Source organism: Equus quagga, chromosome 1, assembly GCF_021613505.1.
Source record: "Equus quagga isolate Etosha38 chromosome 1, UCLA_HA_Equagga_1.0, whole genome shotgun sequence".
Lineage (NCBI taxonomy): Eukaryota > Metazoa > Chordata > Mammalia > Perissodactyla > Equidae > Equus > Equus quagga.
In genome coordinates, this window is record NC_060267.1 from 155,131,603 (window position 1) to 155,152,990 (window position 21,388).

A 21,388-nucleotide genomic window follows, 5' to 3' on the forward strand; every position below is an offset into this window, starting at 1 on the left:
ATTCCCTTTCTCCAAAGGGAAATAAAAAATTTAAACTTACGACACATAATACTTATTGAATGTTGGAATTTGATGTGGCTCTTCCCTATAGGGCTGTATTGCGTATTGTTTCTCCTCCTGAGATAATATGAGAGCTAGGATATTAAATAAGTGGATATGGAAAAATATGCTTTTAGAAATTACTAATAGTTTTAAATTTGTAGTCCAGAATGTAGGGAGAAGATAAGTGAACTCAACATTGTAGAAAATCTGCTGATGATTTTACATGAATATGACTTGCTTTCCAAAAGGTAGGATTGCTAACAGGAGAAAAAGACAATGCCTTATATTTGCTGAAAATGATTATTACTATTTTTATCACATCAAGTTATTTATATTGTTACTGAATATCATGAGTCAGCTTGGCATTTATTTTCTATTTAAGTTTATATAAAACTTATATGAAACTTTTGTCCTGCATTACTTCTAGATCTGGGCATAGAATCAAAATACATAAATCTTATCAAGTCTTTAATATTTTTGTTTATTACATTTTTTTACATCTTATCTCTTTAGGGAAAGAAACTCTGAAGTGGCTCTATTTTTAGTAATTTCAGATTGTATGTTGAATAAATGATTAGATTTCTTAAGTTTATTTTGCTTAAGGCAAGTAAAATAAGTTAGGATACCTGCTGACTTGTTTCATGATCCCCTGTTATTATAACTCAGAATAGATTCTAGAGTAAAATGAATTCATTTTTACTTGAATTGCATATTGCTGTAAAGAATTACTGTATCCATATAGTTATCAGGTTTTTTTGTTTGTTTTTGTTTTATTTAAAGATCTATTTTTGGCTTCTTTTTTTTTTTTTTTTTTGGCACCTGGGCTAACAACTGTTGCCAATCTTTTTTTTTTTTTTTCTGCTTTATCTCCCCAAACCCCCACTGTACGCAGTTGTATATCCTTCTAGTTGTGGGATGTGGGACGCCGCCTCAACATAGCCTGACGAGCGGCGCCATGTCCACGCCCAGGATCCGAACCGTGGGCCGCCGCAGTGGAGCGCATGAACTTAACCACTCCGCCACGGAGCCGGCCCCCTGCTTCTTTTTTTTTTTGAGATTGGCCCTTAGCTAATATCTGTTGCCAATCGCTTTTTTTTCTTCTTCTCCCCAAAGCCCCCCAGTACATAGTTGTATATTCTAATTGTAGGTCCTTCTAGTTCTGCTATGTGGTATGCTGCCTCACCATGGCTTGATGAGTGGTGCTAGGTCCGCGCTCAGAATACGAATCGGTCAAACTCTGGGCTGCCAAAGCAGAGCACGCAACGTAACCACTTGGCGACGGGGCCAGCCCTAAGTTGTTACATAGAGTTGCAACCTACATCATTTGATATTTAGTTGAGTAAGTTGCAATTTTCTAAAGAGGCAAAAATATATAACAGAAATATATATTTCTGTAATATAATGAAATGCAGTGAAACCCTGACGCTTAACTCACAATAAATCTCCTTGGATTCTTCTTCAAAGCCAATTTAACTCTCTTTTGTGAACTGTATGATAGACTTGGTTATCTGAACTCATTCACCCAACAAACAGTCTCTGCATAGGTGTTGGAAAACCGAAGATGAATAAGATACGGGTGTATAGTGTAGGGGAGAGGACAGACATGCAAACCCACGGTTTCATCATAGCTCTGCAAGTGGTGAGGTTGATGGATGCACAGAGTACTCTGGGAGCATAGAGCAGAACCTCCCAATCAGAGCAAGGGGTCAGGCCAGGTTTCCTGAAGGAAGGAAGAGTTATCTAGGCAGAGGGAGAGAGCAAATGAGAATAAAATATGTTCCCACAGGGAGGAGTGAAATGATGTGTGTTAGAGGAAAGCACATGGTTGGGCACAGCTGGAACAAAGAATACAGGAGGGAAAGTGCCAGAAAACTAGAATAGACAGTTAATGATAAGTTTAAAATATAGCTAATTTTCTCCAGGCTTTCTATATGCCAGGCCCAGCTCTAAGCACTTTTGTGTGTTAACTCATTTGATCTGTACAGTAACCCTATCAATTTCCATATTTTATAGATGAAGCAACGAGACACCTTTAGGCAGGTCATGATGGAGTCTTTGTGCTAAATAAAGAGTGTGGTTTTTATCATAAACATTATGGGGACTCACAGAAAGATTTGAAGCTTGATGAGATCTTATTTTGGGGAAGATTATTGTGGTAGCAGTGTTTGTGATGTTTGAGGTAGGAAAGATAGCCACACAATGAGATCCACTTAGAACAAGGAGGCAATGTTTGGTGTAGAAAGTTTGAGAAGGTGAAGTATAGTGTTTACGAAAGAACAGATATTCTGAATGTCAGAGCGTAAAAATTTGGGAGGGAGAGGAGCCATGGAAAACTGGCTTAGGAGAAAGGAATTATGAAGCAGTATGGGAATGAGGCTAGTGGAGAGGTGGATGAAAGAGGAACTTAGGTCTTGAACATAATCAAAGATCATAAGAATAGGAGGAGCAGTAGGATTAGCTAGCTGCATGGTATACAAGAGAATTAACCCCAGCAGTTGCCCAGGAAATAAGGGGCACTGAAGGCTCTTGACTGACGGTGGCTAAGGACGTGTTTTGGCTAATTCCCAGTCTTCTGGCTTGGAAAATTGAAAAGATTGTGGTGTCATGAGTCAAGATCAGGGATATAAGAGGAAGAACAGATTTAGGAAGTAGGATAATGACTGTGAGTTTAGACACAGTGGGGTGAGTATCTGTGCAACAGCCATGTGGCTAGAACTTCTGGATATTGGGAGTGATGACTGAGCGAAGCTCGCTATGCCACAGTAGAGGGAGTGTTTGAAGCCATGGGAATGGAAGATACCATCCAGGCAGAGTGTTTTGAGTGTGAGACTGGATGACTAAGGATGGTTCTTTGAAACATTTATTATCATGTTTCAGAACTCAGCTGAACCTATGTGTTATGCCATCGTTATTTTTATTTTACTCTCCAGATTGTCACTGAGCACTTTGCACTTAATTCATCTGTATTATAGTGTTTTTGCCATTTTGTATGAATGTCATGATATTGCAACCACATAGTAAGTTTCTGAAGGCTCGAATAAGGCTTTTATATTTCTTTTGTCTTGAGCACAATACAGGTCCCATTGTATGTATTCCATACCTACTTGCTGGTTAGTAGGTTTTTAGCCCGACTAGTGTAGCTACAATGAGGATATGCTTAGAACAGTGTTCAGCAGACTATGACCTGCAGGCCAAATTTGGTCTGCTGCCTGTTTTTGTAAATAAAGATTTATTGGAACACAGCCGTGCCCATTCACTTTTATGTGTCGTCTATGGCTGATTTGCACTATGTCGGCATGCTTGGGTAGTTATGACAGAGACTGTGTGGCCAGTAAAGCCGAAAACATTTGACTGTGGTCTATTCCTTCATAGAAAATGTACAGTGACCTGTGACTTAGAAAGTATTAGAATTATAGTCCATGCAGTGGTGAAAGCTCTAGTCTAAATGTGAAGTCCATAACCCACGACGCTGTGATTCTCATCCTAACTCTCCCCATCTCTTTTCAGACTCACTGCAGAGTTACTGCGCTTACTTTGTGCCGAGCCCCAGGTGAAAGAGCAGGTGAAGCTCTATGAGGGGATCCCCGTCCTCCTCAGTCTGCTTCACTCCGACCACCTGAAGCTGCTCTGGAGTGTTGTCTGGATTCTGGTTCAGGTTTGTGAGGACCCCGAGACCAGTGTGGAAATTCGCATTTGGGGAGGCATCAAGCAGCTTCTTCATATTTTACGAGGGTGAGTCAGAGCGGGCTTTGACCTACGTTGCCCTAATCTCTGAAGGCTGGGGACTCTGCTGTATGATGGTGGCTTGGGTACATGGTCAGCTCCCTCCCTCCTGCTCTTTGGTCATTCACGTTTTGCAGGGTAATTTATACTTGTCGCAAACATGCTCTAAATCAATGTTGGCGCATTTGTCTTTTAAGCTCCTTGAGAGCCCTCATGTATTTATCTTTGCATCACCAGCCTCCAGTACAGTGCTGGGTCATCGGTCAGCAAATGTAGGTTGAATGGAAATCCAATAACTCAAATAAAACATTTGTCTTGCCACCTTTTTCTTCAATCTGTATATGCAGATTGTAATCCCAAGAAGAACCAAAATTAGTACTATTTTACTGAAATGTTTATATGTGCATATATGTCATTCATCTATAAAGAGAAAGGAAAGCCTACATTAAAGGTACAGGTATATAATCCATAGTTAAAATTAGAGAAAATAATATTAATCAAATGAGTGCCATGTTACTAACCCTGGTGCAGTTGTTCTTTTCTCTCTAATCTTCACTACAGTGCTCCAAGGTGGGTTAAAACCTTATTATTTCTCTTTCAGAAGTAAAATTCCAATGACATTCAAAGCCATGATTATGGAGAAGGAATGTTTTGTTGAAATAGTTTCAAATTGAAATTCTATGAAAGTGTGTTACAATAACTACTGTGTTTTATGTATGATATATTGAAGTATTGAATAACAACATCTTTTTGTACCATCAGTGGGAGGGTTCTATTACCTAATATCATTTTGAAGCATAATTCAGCCCTATAGGTGCCGAATCAAAGTTGAAAAGGAATATGTTTGCCTGAAAGGGATCATATTTATGATTGGTAGTACATCAATAAGGCTCATTCTAGTAAAAGCAGAGTGACTTAGTTTGAATATGACTACATATTATCACATAAATATTAATCACACTTTGTACTTGTTATGCCTCCAGGGATATTGTGGATCTATGTGTTATCAACTTTATTTTCTCTGAGAGACATGCCAAAGTGTAAGAACAGACTGTAGAGATATGAACAGTAGCTTTGTTAATGATTCCTGTCATTACCAAGACAAAGGGAGAAAGTATATAGACTGTTGATAATATACTTGCTTTTATGAATATCACATAAAAATCTCAAATACTTTAAAGTATAAATTATAAATCTTTCATTAGTACTGTGGTTTAATAAGCTAGCCTCTTGGTCAAAATAATTGCAATTGCCAAGCCTCTTTTTTTGCTTGCGTTCGTAGGGTAATGATGGTGATGATGGTGGTGGTAGTGATGGTTATTGTTATTGGTTAATCATACCTATTACAACAGCTGTGGATTGTCCTTTTGAAGAGCAGCTATTTTTTTTGATGATAAAATTAAATTCTATAATAGTTAAGCACTATTGAAGCAAAACCTGCCTTTTTACTACGTAGAATTGAGTTTAGTACAAGGCACCAGTTTTCCTTTTTTCCTCAAGCCATAACCATCCTTGATAGGAAAGAGTTGTTTCATACCTAAAGAATTACTTTCTCAGTCTGTTTCTATGGTGCAATGTTAGAAAATTCTTCCCTGGGAAGATGGTATATGTCAACATTTATTCTATGTTCAACATGTCTCAGTGCTCTGGGAGAATTTATTGCCCAGCTGGGTAAACAATATCCTTTCCCAGCTTGTGCCTGCCCCTGGGCTGCCTGGAGCTGATGCTAGGGCTGGAGGTTGCCGGGTTGTCTGCTGGCTTGAGTATGAACAGGCACTGTTGTCAGGGCAGTTTCCAGGAAACCTCTTCATGCCCATTCACCTGCAATCCCAAACTCAAAGGTGGTTCCCTAAAGGGCTACATACTCTTGATCAGGTGAAGTATGATCCCTAAAATTCGAGTTTTAATGATTATTTTGATAAGATCACCAATTGTGACTATCCCTAGACCCAGCTGCATTACCTTCCCCAGGCTCATTGAAGGAAGGGCTAGTGAGCCCAGATGACGTTGGAGGGAAACCAAGGAGACTCTATCCATGTTATATTTGGGCACACAGAAATCCAGATAAAGCTGCTGCCATAAAAAAAATAAATAAATGAAAAAAAAATAGGATAATCACATAAAACAAAAGGGGACAAAGCAGATAAAAGACACATCAAGAATCTATGGTGGAAGACACTGCACTAAGAAAATAGAAAAACATATGCTTTATTTTATCAAAGACATTAACAGAACATGAAATTTATGAAATGAGGTTAAAGATGAGATGATAGGACAATAGAAAGAGGAGGAGAGAGATTGAAGAGCCAAGAAAGAAGACGAGGACTGAATAACATCTGCAGAACTGGTAAGTTTAACAGGGTACTAGAAAGAAACTGAAACTAGTAAAAGGAAGGGCAAGCTTGAAAAAATTACATGTACTGTAAAGGAAAAAGAAAATTAATGAGAACAATTAGAAAATGAAAGATATGGCCTGTAGAAGGTGGGTTTTCAACATGTGGATAATTGATATCCCTGAGAATAAAACAAAAGGAATTAAAAAAAAAATCAAAGATAGAAACGAACTTTCCTAAAAGAAAGAAAGATTGGTATTTGACAGAAAGAGAAAACTCATAATGATGAAGACTGAGAGGTATTCAGGTGAATTGATTGCAGCAGAATGGAGCTCAAAAACAAAGGTGGCCGTGTGGAGCAGGAGGGAAAGGACAGTGTTTTCAATACACAGTGCTGAGTCAGCTCAGTAACCATATTAAAAAAAAAGAAAGAGAGAGAGAAAGCAAGCAAACAAGCAAAGACTCCTTCCTCACACCATATACAAAAATCAATTCTAGGAAGACTGGAAAAAGAAACAATATAGATAGCACAGGAGAAAACTTCATGACCTGGGGAAGCAAAGATTTCTTAAAAAGGATCCAGAAAGCGTTGACCATAAACGAAAATTGATAAACTGGTCTGTGCATTAACTTCTCTATTTCAGGGACAGAAATTTTGTTTCTGATCGTTCTTCCATCGGAAGCCTGTCTAGTGCAAATGCAGCAGGCCGAATCCAGCAGCTTCATTTGTCAGAAGATTTAAGCCCTCGGGAAATACAAGAAAATACTTTCTCTCTTCAAGCAGGTATTTATACCATATTACTATGTTTTACTATTTGATACTGTTTAACTTTATATTGTTTTATTATTCTCAGTTATAAAATTAGTGTGATAATATTAATTAGGCATGATTTATAAGTTTAAAGGATGCGAAGTTAAATCCAAGAGGATGCCCGGAACTCTTGGTACCAGTGTTAGACTTGCAGGTTAGTGATACCACAAACTTTCTTTTCCCTTCTCTTCATGTATCAAGAAGTCAACACAGAAGTCAGGCACAAAGAGGGTGGAATATTAACTTTATTACTGGTAAAGCCGGATTAGAGAATGCAGCTTGATCTGTGGCCAGAATCACACTTCCCATCATTTTCTAGATCTTGGGGCATCCTCCTTATGGGAGGTTCCACAATGCACATACCCATCCCACATGAAGCAAGCCAGTGCCTTCCTCATGCTTCATGAGCTCCTGAAGAGAAAGAGATGCTGCCCTCTGTAGGATTTTCACACAAAAGTAGGAGCAGGGCTGTAGGCACATACTTCTTGGCAGTTTGGCACAACCTTGAACAGTTGTGTAGCCTGTAGCCTTTGGAGGAAGTGAGGCTGTAGTGCTGCTGACCAAGCTGGGTGCCCTGCAGCAGCCTGCTGCAGGAAGGGAGCAGAGAGACACCAGGTAGGCTGCCAGGAGGGCAGGTCCTAAGAGGGGAAGACCAGACATGGCAGCGGGAGGAAGAGGGAGATAGGAGAAGGGCATACTTTCTTTGCTCCCTGCTCTTTCCTCCTTGAGAATGAAGAAGATATTTCTTCACAGATATATGAGGTCAGGGAAATAGGATTTCCTCCTCGAATTGCCATTTCCGCTTACTCTGAAAGTAATATAAGGACTCCTACTGGGGATTTCCTGTTTAAAGGCTCCCCAGGAAGTCTAATCCAGCTAAAATCAGAGCTCTGGGTATTTCTAGGCCTCTCTCAGAGTGGATGAGAGGGATGGTGATAGAAGTCAGAAGGGCAGTTACCTATGTGTGGGATGCTAGGGAGGTTACTGCCTGGGAAGGGCACAGGGGAGCCTTTGGGGGCTGGAAATGTCCTATATAGTCATCAGAGTAGCAGTGGTTACAAGGTATATAGGTGTGTAATATCTCATCAAGCTGTACGCTTAAGGTATGTCTACTTTATACAGCTCATTTTATACCTCAATAAAAAGGAAAAATTAAAAATATTCAAAACATAAAGGGTTAGGAGTAGGGTCTGAGATTTGACTTCACCCACTTTGATGGCCATGTGGCCTTGGACAAGTGCCCTAACCTCTCCAAGCCTCAGTTTGCTCATGTGAAATGGTTGCGGTAATCATGGTATCAGGTGAAAGCGTTATGGTGGGGACTATATGAGGATATATGTGATGTTCACAGCACAGTGCAGGGCCAGGGGCAAGGGCTCAGTACAATGGTATTACCCTCTATAGGTGCTCCATGCTTGAGGATCCGGCCTACCTCTGCCTGAATGTGAGGCAGCTCAGTACAGAACGCCAGCAGAGGCTGCCTGGGGCTGTAAAGTGGCAGGGAGGGCAGTGCTCAGGGTTTTAACATCTGGCAGCCCGGGGTGGGACTCCGGGCCCCTTCCACTTATGAGTTCCATGCCTAGTCTGTTAACCTCTCTGAACCTCAGTTTTCTCATTGGTAAAACTGGCAATCATAGTACACACTTTGATTATAAGAGCTAATTTGGATCATATACTTAAAGTACTCACTCATTTATTCAGCCATTGTAGATGTATTTTTTGAGCACCTGCTCAATGGCAGGTACACATTGGGCACTGGGGATCACAACGAACCAGATAGATGCAGTCCCTGCCTCTTGGTACACAGTAAGTGCTCAATAAAGGCTGCTGTGGGGTGTACATGTGAATTACATGAAGAGGAGAGTTAGAAGCCATTCAAAGTCAGTTCCTTCTCCCAGAGCCATGCCAGAAGGAAAATTAGTGTTTTTTGAGGAGTGACTCTGCTAACAAAATTGCCTGTGAGTTAGAGTGTTGATGTGAGAGTGTAATAGTGCAGTCATGGTGATGACCGACCTGACCGTTTGGTGGTTTTCGTTCCAGCCTGTTGTGCTGCCCTCACGGAGCTGGTGCTGAACGATACCAACGCCCACCAGGTGGTTCAGGTGAGAACGCTGCTCTCCAGGTTGGGGCTCTGTAACCACATCACGATCGACCGACCTTGCCTCAGGTCGAACTCTATATTCCAGAATGTAGCTTTTCAGATCCTGTCACATGATTTTCAAACATTTTAATATGTCTTATTTAGCTTATAGAATTCCATTTGATATTTTTGCCTTCCTCTTTTAACTCACTGGGCTTAAAAAGAACTGCCATGTAGTTAATTGGTGATGCTTCTTCCCTACATTATGTGCACTCTTTTTCATTGTATTTATCTTTTTTGTTAAAGCTAATCTGAACTGCTTTAATTTGGGGCATGTAGGATACCATGAGTTAAGGATAGCAGTCACTTTAACTAGGAGTAGATCAAGTGGGTACTGAAATTCAAAAGTACACAACAAGTGTATACAGAAACACATACGTATGCAACCTTTGTATGGTTTTCTATTATAAAAGTTACTCCCTGCTTAATGAGTTTTACAGAGGAAACTGGTTTTTTTGGTCAATACAGTATATCCAACTTCAACTTCAAAACACAGAAAAGTTAGTAAGGGATCAGGTCACCAATGAGTAGGATCCCTGGGGGAAGCTCAGCAAACCAGGGGGTAGTTGGTAGAGCAGGGCATATGGACTAGGCCACATTGATGCTCACTTCCCGTTGTCATTACTTGCTGGTTTGGGCTGGAACAATGACTTGACCTCTCTAGGTTTGGCTTTGTCGGGTATAAAATAGAGAAATTATAGACTAATTCACAGAACAGCTACAAATATGGGAAGACAGGTAAAGCGCTTCACAGTTATGATATACATGCCCACATATAGTAGAGTTCTGTAACTCATACATTTAATAGATAATAGAAAAGTAGCAATAAGTTAATACTTTTGGTTCATTCCTCGTGTATATATTTGTATTATAATGTCTGGAAAGACGTTAACTGTGCTTTCATGAATAACTTTTATTTTTTAAATCTATTCTTGTTTCTTTAATTTTTTCTATTTTCTTTTCTGCAATAATTTACCTTTCTGTATTTTTTTATTAACAAAACTATAAAGGGAGAAGTTATATTTCATAATTAGATATTTAAAATGCAAAGTGTAAAGATCTTTGGATCCCTTTATCCTGTCCCTTTTTATCCTCTACTCTTTGTTTTTAAACTATTAAATCAGTGTAAATTGATATACTTTATTATTTATAGTCTTTAAAGACAGCTGAAATTTTAAGATTGTGATTATAGTCTGTGGCGTTTAAGAGTAGTACACTGACATATTTAGTACTGTCCTGTAATACTTCAAGTTCCAAAATTATAGTAACGTTCTTCTTGACTATTTTTGAGATTGCTTAGTTGTGTCTTTGTGCTTGTGTGTCTCTATGGCACTGTCCCTGCTCACTGATAACATGGTCCCTTTATTCTTCCAGGAAAATGGTGTATATACAATAGCAAAACTCATTTTACCCAACAAACAAAAGAATGCAGCAAAAACTAATCTATTACAGGTAATAAACGTGTCCATTTTTCTTCAATAGCAGGATAATGAAATCTGGGAAAACTTTGATAAGATAATCTATGAGTTTTAGAATTTTTAGGTTAGCAGTGGTCCCTGTATTGACTGAGGGAAGACTGTCTGGTGAGTGAGGTTGATGTGGAAACACATGCTATTAAAGCAATGTGAAGGGCCTAACAGTGATTTCTCGGTGGGGGGTGGGGGGTGGGGGTTAGGTGATTTTACTCGCATATTTCTTTGCTTCTCAGTAAGGCCTGTTTTTTTAAACATGTATTGTGTATCAGAAATAATAAAAGAGGAAAATTATATGCCGTCTTTAAACGTGGACCGCAGTCACTAACATTTCACCTTTACAAAGGAAAGCATGTAAAATGGATGAGAAGCCACTTGCCAAGTGGATAAAGAGAGATGAGTGGGGTACCAATGGCATCTGCTACAGGGTGGAGGGTCATTTCACACAAAGGGAACAATATGTGCGAAGTGTGGGAGCTGACAGCTTAGAGCGTGCTTAGGCTGCTCCGTGGGGCTGGGGTGTGTGGGTTGCGGGAGGCAGTGCCTCAGGAGATGAGGCCTTGAAGGTAAGGAGGGGGCACATTGTGCAGGGTCCTATGTGCTTTTCTGAGGAGTGGGCATCAAAGGTGAGTGTCCCCAAAGGCATTGGAATGATAAAATTAGATTGAAAGTGAGCCTTTGCAGTAGTTGTAGCTCATCTTTTTTCCAAATCTTTAGGAAAGGAAGTAAGAAACAACTTTTACCTCCAATTTGATTTAAGAGCTGTCACCCAGGGGCCAGCCTTGTGGCACAGCAGTTAGGTTCACACATTCCTCTTCGGCGGCCCGGGGTTTGCCAGTTCGGATCTCGGGTGCGGACATGGCACCGCTCAGCAAGCCATGCGGTGGTAGGCGTCCCACATATGAAGTAGAGGAAGATGGGCATGGATGTTAGCTCAGGGCCAGTCTTCCTCAGCAAAAAGAGGAGGATTGGCAGCAGATGTTAGCTCAGGGCTAACCTTCCTCGAAGAAAAAAAGAGCTGTGACCCAGAATGTGGTCAAACTCGAGCAGAGGATTCTTGGTGGTGTCTGTGGGCTGGTCAGGCAGAGGTTTTGGAGAACTACAAATGAGAACATACAGGTGGGGGACTTAATTTCTTTAGTGCACCACAGACATGTGACAGTGCTGGAACACAGAAAAAGTCAAATCCACCCTGCAGATGCATGTTGTTCAGCCAGTAGAGGGTTTTTAAAAAGTCCTATTGAAATGGCTTTCCAGGAGCATGCATGTTCTCCACTTTCTCACAGTCTCCAAGACTCTCTGGCCAGTCATTTTGTTATCTGCCTGGCCTCTCTGGGCAATTTTGTTTGTGACCCTTCTACATTCAGATCACTTATTTTACAAAATGATTCCAGCTTCGAATTTAGCAGACTCCGATCACCCCCAATACGCAGTGGTCGCCTATTGGACAGGTACCACTGGAGGCTGGGAGCTCTCTTTTTTTTCCAGGCACTGCAAAATGTCAGATGTTTATTTTTCTTCGTTAAAGTCTCACAGGCCCCTTTGTGAGCGTTCTCAGGAGTTGCTGTAGATGTTCTATTTGGGGAATGCTTAAGACTCTTTACTCAAGAGACCAATTTGTCAAGTTCGAGTCCAGTGTGCCTGTGGCTATTTTTATATGTCATCATTTCTAGTGTTTATTTTCTCACAGAAACCATCTAAATATTGAGGCATACATAGCAGGCTAGAAACAAAATAAACCTCGAGCTCCTGGAAATCTTTGGACGTTTAGTTTTCTCACTGTATGAATTTTATTTCTTGTCTCTGTGATCATTTTGTACTTTCTAGAAAGGAATTAGTGACAAGTACTGAGTGAAACAAGGCCAAGATCCTTAGCATTTCTACAACATAAACACTTTTTACACATGAGCACTACCCTGGTTATTGATGTTTTTGTTTTCAGTTATAAGCTTTGGCTCCCACGTAGGCCAGCCACACTCACAATAAAGCGACTTTCATGTTTACTTCGTGATAAGTCAATCCTGAAAATGTTTTAATTTGTTGAGCTACCATTTGCGAATCGCATATCCTTTTATTTTCCAGTGTTATGCCTTCAGAGCCTTGAGGTTCCTCTTCAGTATGGAAAGAAACAGACCACTCTTTAAAAGGTAGGAGCTTAGAGAGATTTAAGTGACCAGTGATCATTCGATCATACATACCTGAGTTAGATGCAAACAGTAAGAGAAGAACGAATCAGCGTACAAAACACGTGTCTTCAGATTTCTTAGAATCTACAGATAAAACTGAGCTGCCCTAATGGTGTCTTGACACTTAACAAAACGATGATGAAAGAGCCTGAATCACTGTATCAATACAACTCTTCTTAATTGCATGTGACTCCTCTGGCTTTTAGTTTTTGTCTCTTTTTTCAATGACATGAACATTTTAAATGGATGACAAAAAAACATGTGCTTGTTTTTGCCCCTTCAGAAATTCCAAAGTTGATCTAGTAATTTCCTCTTAATCAGTAGGAAAAAAAGTATTTGTCTGGATATCATCCGTAGGGTGGGAGCTTATTTAAAAGGGAGGAAACTGAGTGTTCTGGGTCAGGAGGCTGTGCTGGTGGGCAGGACAGAAAAATCACCACCTTGGGAAGGAGACGGTAGTGACCTACATGTGTGGTCTGCATACCATTTGGTTGGGCAGGTTGGCCAAAATCATAGGCCCAAGTTCTTACTAGAGTTTTATTGATAAGGCCCAAGAGAAATTGAACCTTAAGTTAATATAACATCTTTTGTTCAGAAGCGTGGAGCATTTTATGTTGTTGCTTTATTTCCATATGACACTTGAATTTAGGGGAAGAGAAGGAAGTAAAATTAGTTATTCATTGTAACTTTTCATTTCAAGGCCCTAAATCATCCATTTTAGTGAACTTAAAAGATTTTAAGTCCTTGAAGCCAGTACCTTGGAAATGATGCAAAAATCTCTCCAATTTTTTTTCATTAACCTGCATTTTTATTTTTACAATACATTTAAAAAATTATGTTAACATTTACCTCCTAGGATTAATATGAGGACTGAATCAAATAGCATTTATGAAACTGCTCAGTGTTCAATAAATACCCAATAAACATTCCTTCCTAATATGTTTAGTACCTGTACCCCAAATATCTTACAAATAAGGTCTTTGTATAATCTATATCACATCTACCATTTTTGCTGTGGTAAAAAACATATCACAATATCTACCCTCTTAACAAATGTTTAAGTGTACAGCACAGTGTTAACTATAAGCACAATGTTGTACAGTAAATCTCTAGAACTTTCCATCTGTTTTTCCTTATCCCGTAAGAACTATAGCTATAGTTTATTTTTGTGAGGTAAGTTGGTGTTATTTCCCTCCACTTTGTTGATAACCTAAGGAACTTAAGTTTGTTTAATATAATTAATCTGTGAGCAAAAAGGGAAGGAATGACCAACAGTTTCCGAGTCCTACCTGAAGTGCATGTGTGTATTTTTCCCTATAGACTTTTCCCCACCGACTTGTTTGAGATCTTCATCGATATAGGACATTATGTTCGTGATATCAGTGCTTATGAAGAATTGGTATCCAAGCTGAATTTATTAGTGGTAAGTCTTGAGATTTAACTATTTTGGCAGGCTGCTATGTGGTCAGGATGGAATTTATCATAGCGACCCATTTCCTTTTTATTTTTTGGTTAGGAGGATGAACTGAAGCAAATTGCTGAAAATATCGAAAGCATTAATCAGAATAAAGCTCCTTCAAAATATATAGGCAACTATGCAATTTTGGATCATCTTGGAAGCGGAGCTTTCGGCTGTGTTTACAAGGTGACTTTGTCCCTGGGGAACAATATTTCTATATTTCCGAGCAGGCCAGATGTCCCACTTGCACACCCACATGCAATTGAATTGGAGCTCTCATTAGTGAAAAATACGTATAAAAGTTAGAACAATTGTTTTCATTCATCAGATAGCTGCACTGATGTTGTCTTATTTTAGCTCTCAGCTCTAGAAATTGGTCACTGACCTTTGAAGACAAAAGCCGTTATTAAACTCTCACAAAAAAATAGTCAAAATGGCTCATCCTAGTGCATGACACGTTCTCTAAATTCACACTAGCGTTTCTATATTTACCCAGAAAATCCTATTGAATAGTGCAAACTGACCCAGGAGATACCAATTTTTTGAGCTGAGCTTCATGTAAATACAGGTAGAATTTTAAAAGTTCTGTGACTTATTTAGATGACTTGGTTTAATCGTGTGACCTTATTAATCTATCTTTCTTCCCTTTTTTACCCCTACCCCATTCTTTCTTTTTGTTTTGATCTTCCTTATTTTAGGTTAGAAAACGTAGTAGTCAAAATCTTTTAGCAATGAAGGAGGTCAATTTACATAACCCAGCATTTGGAAAGGATAAAAAAGATCGGGACAGCAGTGTAAAGAATATTGTTTCTGAATTAACCATAATTAAAGAGCAGGTAAATGTTTTTATTGTTTATGAAGATGTTTTCCTTAAATAAATGTCATCAAAAGAAAGTAGAGTTCTTGTGCTAGTCTTGTGCATTCAGTTTAAGAACTGGTTCTGTTTAAAATAATTGACATTGAGGTGGTGATATGTTAGCCAGCTTTTTGCCTGAGGCTTGACATTGAACCATAGAAACATTTTCTGGAGTTTAAGTCAGGGCAAGGGGTGCAGAACAATTGAGTTTATGGCACAGAGCGCCTCAAATATGAGAAATCCTCTTGTAAGCGTATCCATTTCCTTCTCATTATTTCGTAGAATATTTGGCTATTTAGTTACATGCATAAAAATATGGCTAAGAGTTCCTTGAGTTTTGTCAAGTGAAATCAAGCTGTTAACATTCCTCAAATGTGGCTTATTAAATCTAAAATGTGAATTTTGAAGTTGGGTTCTTATTTATTGGCATGAGTAGAATATTCTGACATAATGTAACAACTCAATTAACTATCATTATGAAAGTTTGTTTGGGGAGAAAGAATAAACATGTCAGAAGAGAAACGGGATTCTTTTTGTGATCCAAGAACACAGTGGTTCCTTTTTCAGCTCTGCTTATCTGGACGTTCATTACAGAGACTGTTCATTTATAACTCCTGTGGAGAGCTATCAGCTTCCCAGCTCTTTGTTCTCCAGTAGTTAAATTTGCACAGCATCTGTGCTGGGTCATAAAGAACACCATAAATATGATGGCCTTTATTCATCTGCAGATCTTTATTGAAATCTACAGTTCTACTCTATAAATTACAGTAAATATTATCATTAATCGTTTATTTTATTGTTGACTTTTATACCAATAGATTAGATTTTTAAAAGTTAGTGTTTGCTCATGTTTAGGATACTCCAGCCTTCAGCAGAATGCTGTTCCATTATAGCACAAGCCTGCAACATGGCTTTTGCCCTAAGCTGCTGCAGTTTTTTTATTTGAACTGATATAGTCCTGGCCAGTGAGCTAGGTCTAAAATATGGTTCCGGTTGCTCACCTGGTCTCATACTGTTTAAAATCTGCTGGATCCTTGCTAGTTGATGAGGTAGACCCTTTGTTTTAGCATATTTCCTACGAAAAGAAGGTATGAGGGTGGAGCCATGTAAGAGGCATCTGCTTAGACTTTGAGATAACTCAAAATTGTACAACTGCACTCTCTCTCACCAGAGGATTGAACCAATGGAAAGGATAATAACATTGAGGCCTAAAAGGAGGAGGTAATGGCAGACAGAATCCACAGAAATGGGACTAGAATGGGAGACTGTATTTGTTAAGATTAAGAGTAAGCTACAGTAACAAAGAGACTCCACAATACAGGGACTTAAAGAAGAGATCTCACAGTACAATGGGCTATTTTACTTTCATGTGGTAATCCCAAAGTGAGCCAACCAGGTTAGTAGTGTTCTCTGCACCATGCAGTCATTACGGGTTGCCAGTTCTTTCTCTCTTACAGCTTCACTACCTTCTAGGGCACTGTCTTCCCCTGCACAGTTGGAATTGCCATAGGCACATTCATATCCAAGGTGGGAAGGGAAAGAGCATGGGAGTAGGGACACTCCCACTGTTTAGGCTCAGAGCCAAGAGCACGTGTTTCCCCTCACTCTCCATTGGTGAGAATAAAGTGGCACGCCCTCTCCTGGCTGCAAGAGAGGCTGAGAGATGTGATCCCTGCCTGGGAAGCCATGTCCTGCCACAACTCCATTGTAATGGAAGAGTGGAAGAGCAGGTTTTCTGTGGACAGCCAGCCGACTCCCCTTCAAAAAGGCAAGAAGAAAGACTGAAAAGAGATGCAATCCATTTATAGATGTAATGGTGACTATTCTGAGATAAAACATTCCTAGAAACTGAAATTATATATAAACAACTATACAAATTTTAGTATTCTTGTAGAAAATGACTTCAAAAAAAAAAAAGAATCCATGTTACATCCTAAGATAAACTTATGTCAAACAGAAATTGTACTGAGCACTTTTTAAAACTGAGATACAATTGACATACAACATATTAGTTTCAGATGTATAACATAATGATTCGATATTTGTGTATATTGCAAAATGATCACCACAATAAATCTCATTAGCATCCATTACCACACATAGTTACAATTTTTTTTATTTCTTCTGATGAGAGCTTTTAAATGGCAAGGAATACTTTATTCAAGACTACTACAATAGGGGTCAAACTATTGCAATAGGAGAGAGACTGAACTCAACTCTGAACACGACAGGGGTAGCTGGTGATTTATAACCAAAAGGCAGGGTGAGAGGGTCAGTGGATGGAAAATTACTAAGAGGAACTTGGTTAAGTATGGAGGTTGGAGGGAGAGAAACTTGATTAGATAACAAGGGTGGGGGGTGATGAAGAACTCATTAGATAACAAGGTAGGGGGGATGAGGAGCTTGATAGGATATCAGCTGTGAGGAGATTCTTGCTTAACTGGCTTAGTGGGATTCTTGCTAAAACTGGACAGGCCAAGGATGAGGCCTAGTCAAGAAGAAGGCTCAGGGAAGCCTGGGTAAAATTTGGCCAAGGAGGGAGTTTGTATCAACTATTATTATAACTTAAGTTAAATTATAATTTACATGGAGTTAATAATTCTTAGGTTATTTGAGTTTCAAACTCATCATTTTGGAGAGCTTAGGAAGACACCAATAGTGCAAACAGACACAAGCAGTGTAAGTAAATATTTAAGTGGTGTGGAGAGGTAAAGAGCAACCATCTATGTATTCAACGTAAGTTGCTTCCCTTCAGTTTTCTCCTCTTTGCAGTCGCATGTGGTGTTGGAGGGGAGTGCTAAATGAATTCTCCAGCTCCCTTCTAGTTCTGCAGTTCTCTATTTTAGTTAAATTAGGTGATAAAGCACAATCAATTTCTAATTCTATTTGATACGGCTGTGAGGGGGAGATTGCTATTTTCAGATTAGCTTTGTAAGTTGCAAATAAAAAGAATCAAGAAAAAAATCTCAATTATATGGTATCTTAAAATGCTTAGTTTTACAAATAAATAGAAATACATTGTTGTTTTCAAATATGAAATCCAACTAAATTGTCTGTGAAAGCAGGTTTGTATTTTGAAGTAGTGTGATGTCTCTTATCTGTTTTCTTATAGCTTTATCATCCCAATGTTGTACGCTATTACAAAACATTTCTGGAAAGTAAGTATGAGTTTTCATATTTCTAATGAAGGAAAAGTATCTTTGTTACATATTTTGACATTAGAATGTCAAAAAATAAGCTTAATCAACTATTTCCTTTTCTTTCTTTGCTATTTATGTGACAGTGGACGATCTTGTGTATTATTTTTCTTTCTTGATCATTGAAACAGTGATATAAACAATGACCTAAAAATAGTTATAAAATACTTAAACTCTCCTATGAAAGACACTGAATGAAGGAATCCACATAGTTATTATAGCTTATTTTCATACACAAAAAAGCACTTAGTAGGATCAGGAGAGAAGAAAACTAAAGGATAGTGGCTTCTTTAAGAAAATAATGGAAAGTTTTTTTTTTTTTTTTTTTTTTAAATCAGGTGACATTTTGCACCGCTAATATAAATTGGGAATGGGCTACAGGTCTTTGAGATTTCTTTTACTTGAAGTTCAGATAATTGCCACAGGGTGGCGATGGAGCCCTGACTAATTCTGCAGGCAGGCAAGCTCTGTAAGGATGATGGCATACCAAACAAAAATGTTGAGATAAAAGTCAAATTCAGGCACTTGTTTAAAGTAATATAGGACCTTTGACCGAAATAATAGAAGTATTGATAAATTCTAATGATGTACATCACATATGAACTTTCAATATAAATCTCCGGTTGAAGGAAGTCTTAAGAAATACAATGCCACGATGGGGGCTTCCTCGCTGCCTCTTCGTCAGTGTATTTTTTATGCAAACCTTTGTGTACTTGGGCCTGTTTGGATTTTACCCATCTCCCTTCCCTAGGTCACTCAGAGGAACTCAGTGCGGAAACTCTCCAGTGAATCCTGCCTCCTTGGCCATTTGTTCTTGATAGTAATTTCCCGTAATTTAGTGTGTATCCCATCAGAGATCAAGACTGACTTCTGACTGGTATTGGAGTGACACACCTTGTCTTAATTTAAAAACAAAATAAAACGCAACCTGACGTCTTCCCAAAAGAATTGCAAGTGGCTTAAAAATACATAAAATGTAATAAAATAGATTAGGAAATTGTGATAAAAGGGAATAATAGGCGAGAGGGGAATAAAAATAAAGCTATAGGCAAGATTGTGCATACAACAAATATTTCTTGTGATTATGGAAAATTGGAAACAATATAAATGTCTATCTTTAGCAGAATGATTAAATAAACTATGATCCATCTATATTGTGGAATATTATGCAACTAGCAGCAAGAATGGTGTGGGTCTGTGTGTACCGACATGTAAGACTGTCGAACAAAAAAAAAATGTTGTATACATGTATATAAGAACATGTATAGTTTGATTTCACTTTTGTATGTATTGTGTACATACATATTTTATATATATCCAAAACATCACAAAAAATACATATCACATACCCTTCTTAATCATTTCTTATTGGTTTAGGGAGAGAAAGTAGAATTTACTCTTTGTTTCTTGGCATCCAAAGCAAAGAGATGAACACAGTCAGTTAGGAGATTTCCAGTATCCGTATGATAAAACCAGGAGAAGTCCAGCTTTCTCTGCTCTTGAGGGACATCACAGAACTTTCTGTCATGGGTGGTGTCTTCGACTATGTCATTGCAAGACCATTGTAAAATTCTATAAGGTAAATCTATGAGCCTACAGAACAATGCAGTTTAAAATGCAATTTTCTTAATATCTGACTTGAATTAAAGGGTAAATTTTAGACTATTGAGAGCAAAGCTGGGTTTACATGTTCTTGAGGGAATCCGCCATGACTTGAGATCATTCACTTGTCCTCTTTGCCCCTGCCAACCATTCCACATTCTGGCATACACAGAGAATGATAATATTTGCTAGTATAAATTTATGCTAATACGTAGCCTGTAACCAGAAGAGATTGTTGCTCTAGTTGTCCCAAGGCTCCCTCGCCTCTACCCGCTCCGGGGCTGAGTGAATCCATTTCTTAGCACATCGCTAACTCTTCGGTGCTGTGCCCTGCACAATCACTGGGAAGCTCGGATTCTACTTTATAAGTCTTTTCAAAATGCCTATATTGAACTTATATTTCTTTTACTTTTTCCTTATTTTTTATGTAGATGATAGGTTGTACATAGTTATGGAGCTTATAGAAGGGGCCCCTCTTGGAGAGCATTTCAGCTCTTTGAAGGAAAAACAACATCATTTTACTGAAGAAAGACTATGGAAAATATTTATACAGGTACACTTTTATTTTTATTATATTTTTCTGTAAAATAGTAAAGTTCCAAGCTGACTCCTAAGAGACGTGTGTAGTAGTCGTCAGAGGTAATATGTGTATTAGGGGAAATAAAATTTGTTTTTTTATTTGCTGTTTCAGCTGTGCTTAGCTCTTCGGTACTTACACAAGGAGAAGAGGATTGTCCATAGAGATCTGACGCCAAACAATATTATGTTAGGGGACAAGGACAAAGTAACAGTTAGTAAGTACAAAAATCTTAAAATTTTTAACTTAAGAACTTCTGAATATTATTCCAGAGCAGAGCTGTCCAGTAGAACTTTCTGCACTGATGGAAACGTTCTATATCTGCACTGGCCAGTATAGTAGTCACTAGCCACATGTAGCTACTGGGTACTTGAAATGTGGCTGGTGTGACTATTTATATACATGTAGATATTTCAATTTATAAGTTAGTAAGGATTATTATGAATTGTGTGTTTGAATTTCATAGCAAATAGTATATATATACACACATTTATTATTAAATACTGTTAAACAGATTTGGTACCATATACTAACACAGAAGAAATCTGTTTAATCCTTCTTACATGGCTATTTAGACCATATTTCTTACTAATAGCCAACCCCACATTTTATTTTCTTACTTAGATTAGCTGCAATCATTTCCTTTGGTTACATTTAAATACATTGAGGTTAGTCTTTTATTGTATCCTGATTATTTCTTTCTAAACTTATTTTAACTAATTTTTATATTTACTTTCTGTAATCAATTTCTTACCACACATCAAAATAATTGACAAAATAAAATAGTGCTAAAAAGCTTATATGTTATTCTTTATAATTTATCAATTGTAACCCCCAGTTCTGTTTCCCTAAAACCACACTTTAAATTCTTTTTAGCTTCTCCTTCTTGTATTTGATTTTACGTTGTGATAGTTAAGAATTTAGTTTTCTTATTTCCTCTTCTTCCCCACTACCATCATATCAATACAGTTATAGCACAATTTTGGATTA

General features: G+C 38.3%; 1 protein-coding gene across 9 annotated transcripts in view; it reads left to right on the forward strand.

The window, feature by feature from the left end:
* Nucleotides 1-21,388, forward strand: part of NEK10 (NIMA related kinase 10) — a 216,797-nt gene that overhangs the window by 53,175 nt on the left and 142,234 nt on the right. For all 9 annotated transcript variants that reach the window (XM_046644179.1, XM_046644190.1, XM_046644185.1 and 6 more), the window contains 12 exons: nucleotides 204-290; nucleotides 3,550-3,774; nucleotides 6,743-6,882; nucleotides 8,950-9,011; nucleotides 10,424-10,501; nucleotides 12,604-12,668; nucleotides 14,028-14,130; nucleotides 14,224-14,352; nucleotides 14,865-15,002; nucleotides 18,135-18,180; nucleotides 20,253-20,374; nucleotides 20,513-20,615. In XM_046644179.1, the coding sequence (XP_046500135.1) occupies nucleotides 204-290; nucleotides 3,550-3,774; nucleotides 6,743-6,882; nucleotides 8,950-9,011; nucleotides 10,424-10,501; nucleotides 12,604-12,668; nucleotides 14,028-14,130; nucleotides 14,224-14,352; nucleotides 14,865-15,002; nucleotides 18,135-18,180; nucleotides 20,253-20,374; nucleotides 20,513-20,615 (1,298 nt within the window). The remainder of the gene's footprint in view (nucleotides 1-203; nucleotides 291-3,549; nucleotides 3,775-6,742; nucleotides 6,883-8,949; nucleotides 9,012-10,423; nucleotides 10,502-12,603; nucleotides 12,669-14,027; nucleotides 14,131-14,223; nucleotides 14,353-14,864; nucleotides 15,003-18,134; nucleotides 18,181-20,252; nucleotides 20,375-20,512; nucleotides 20,616-21,388) is intronic.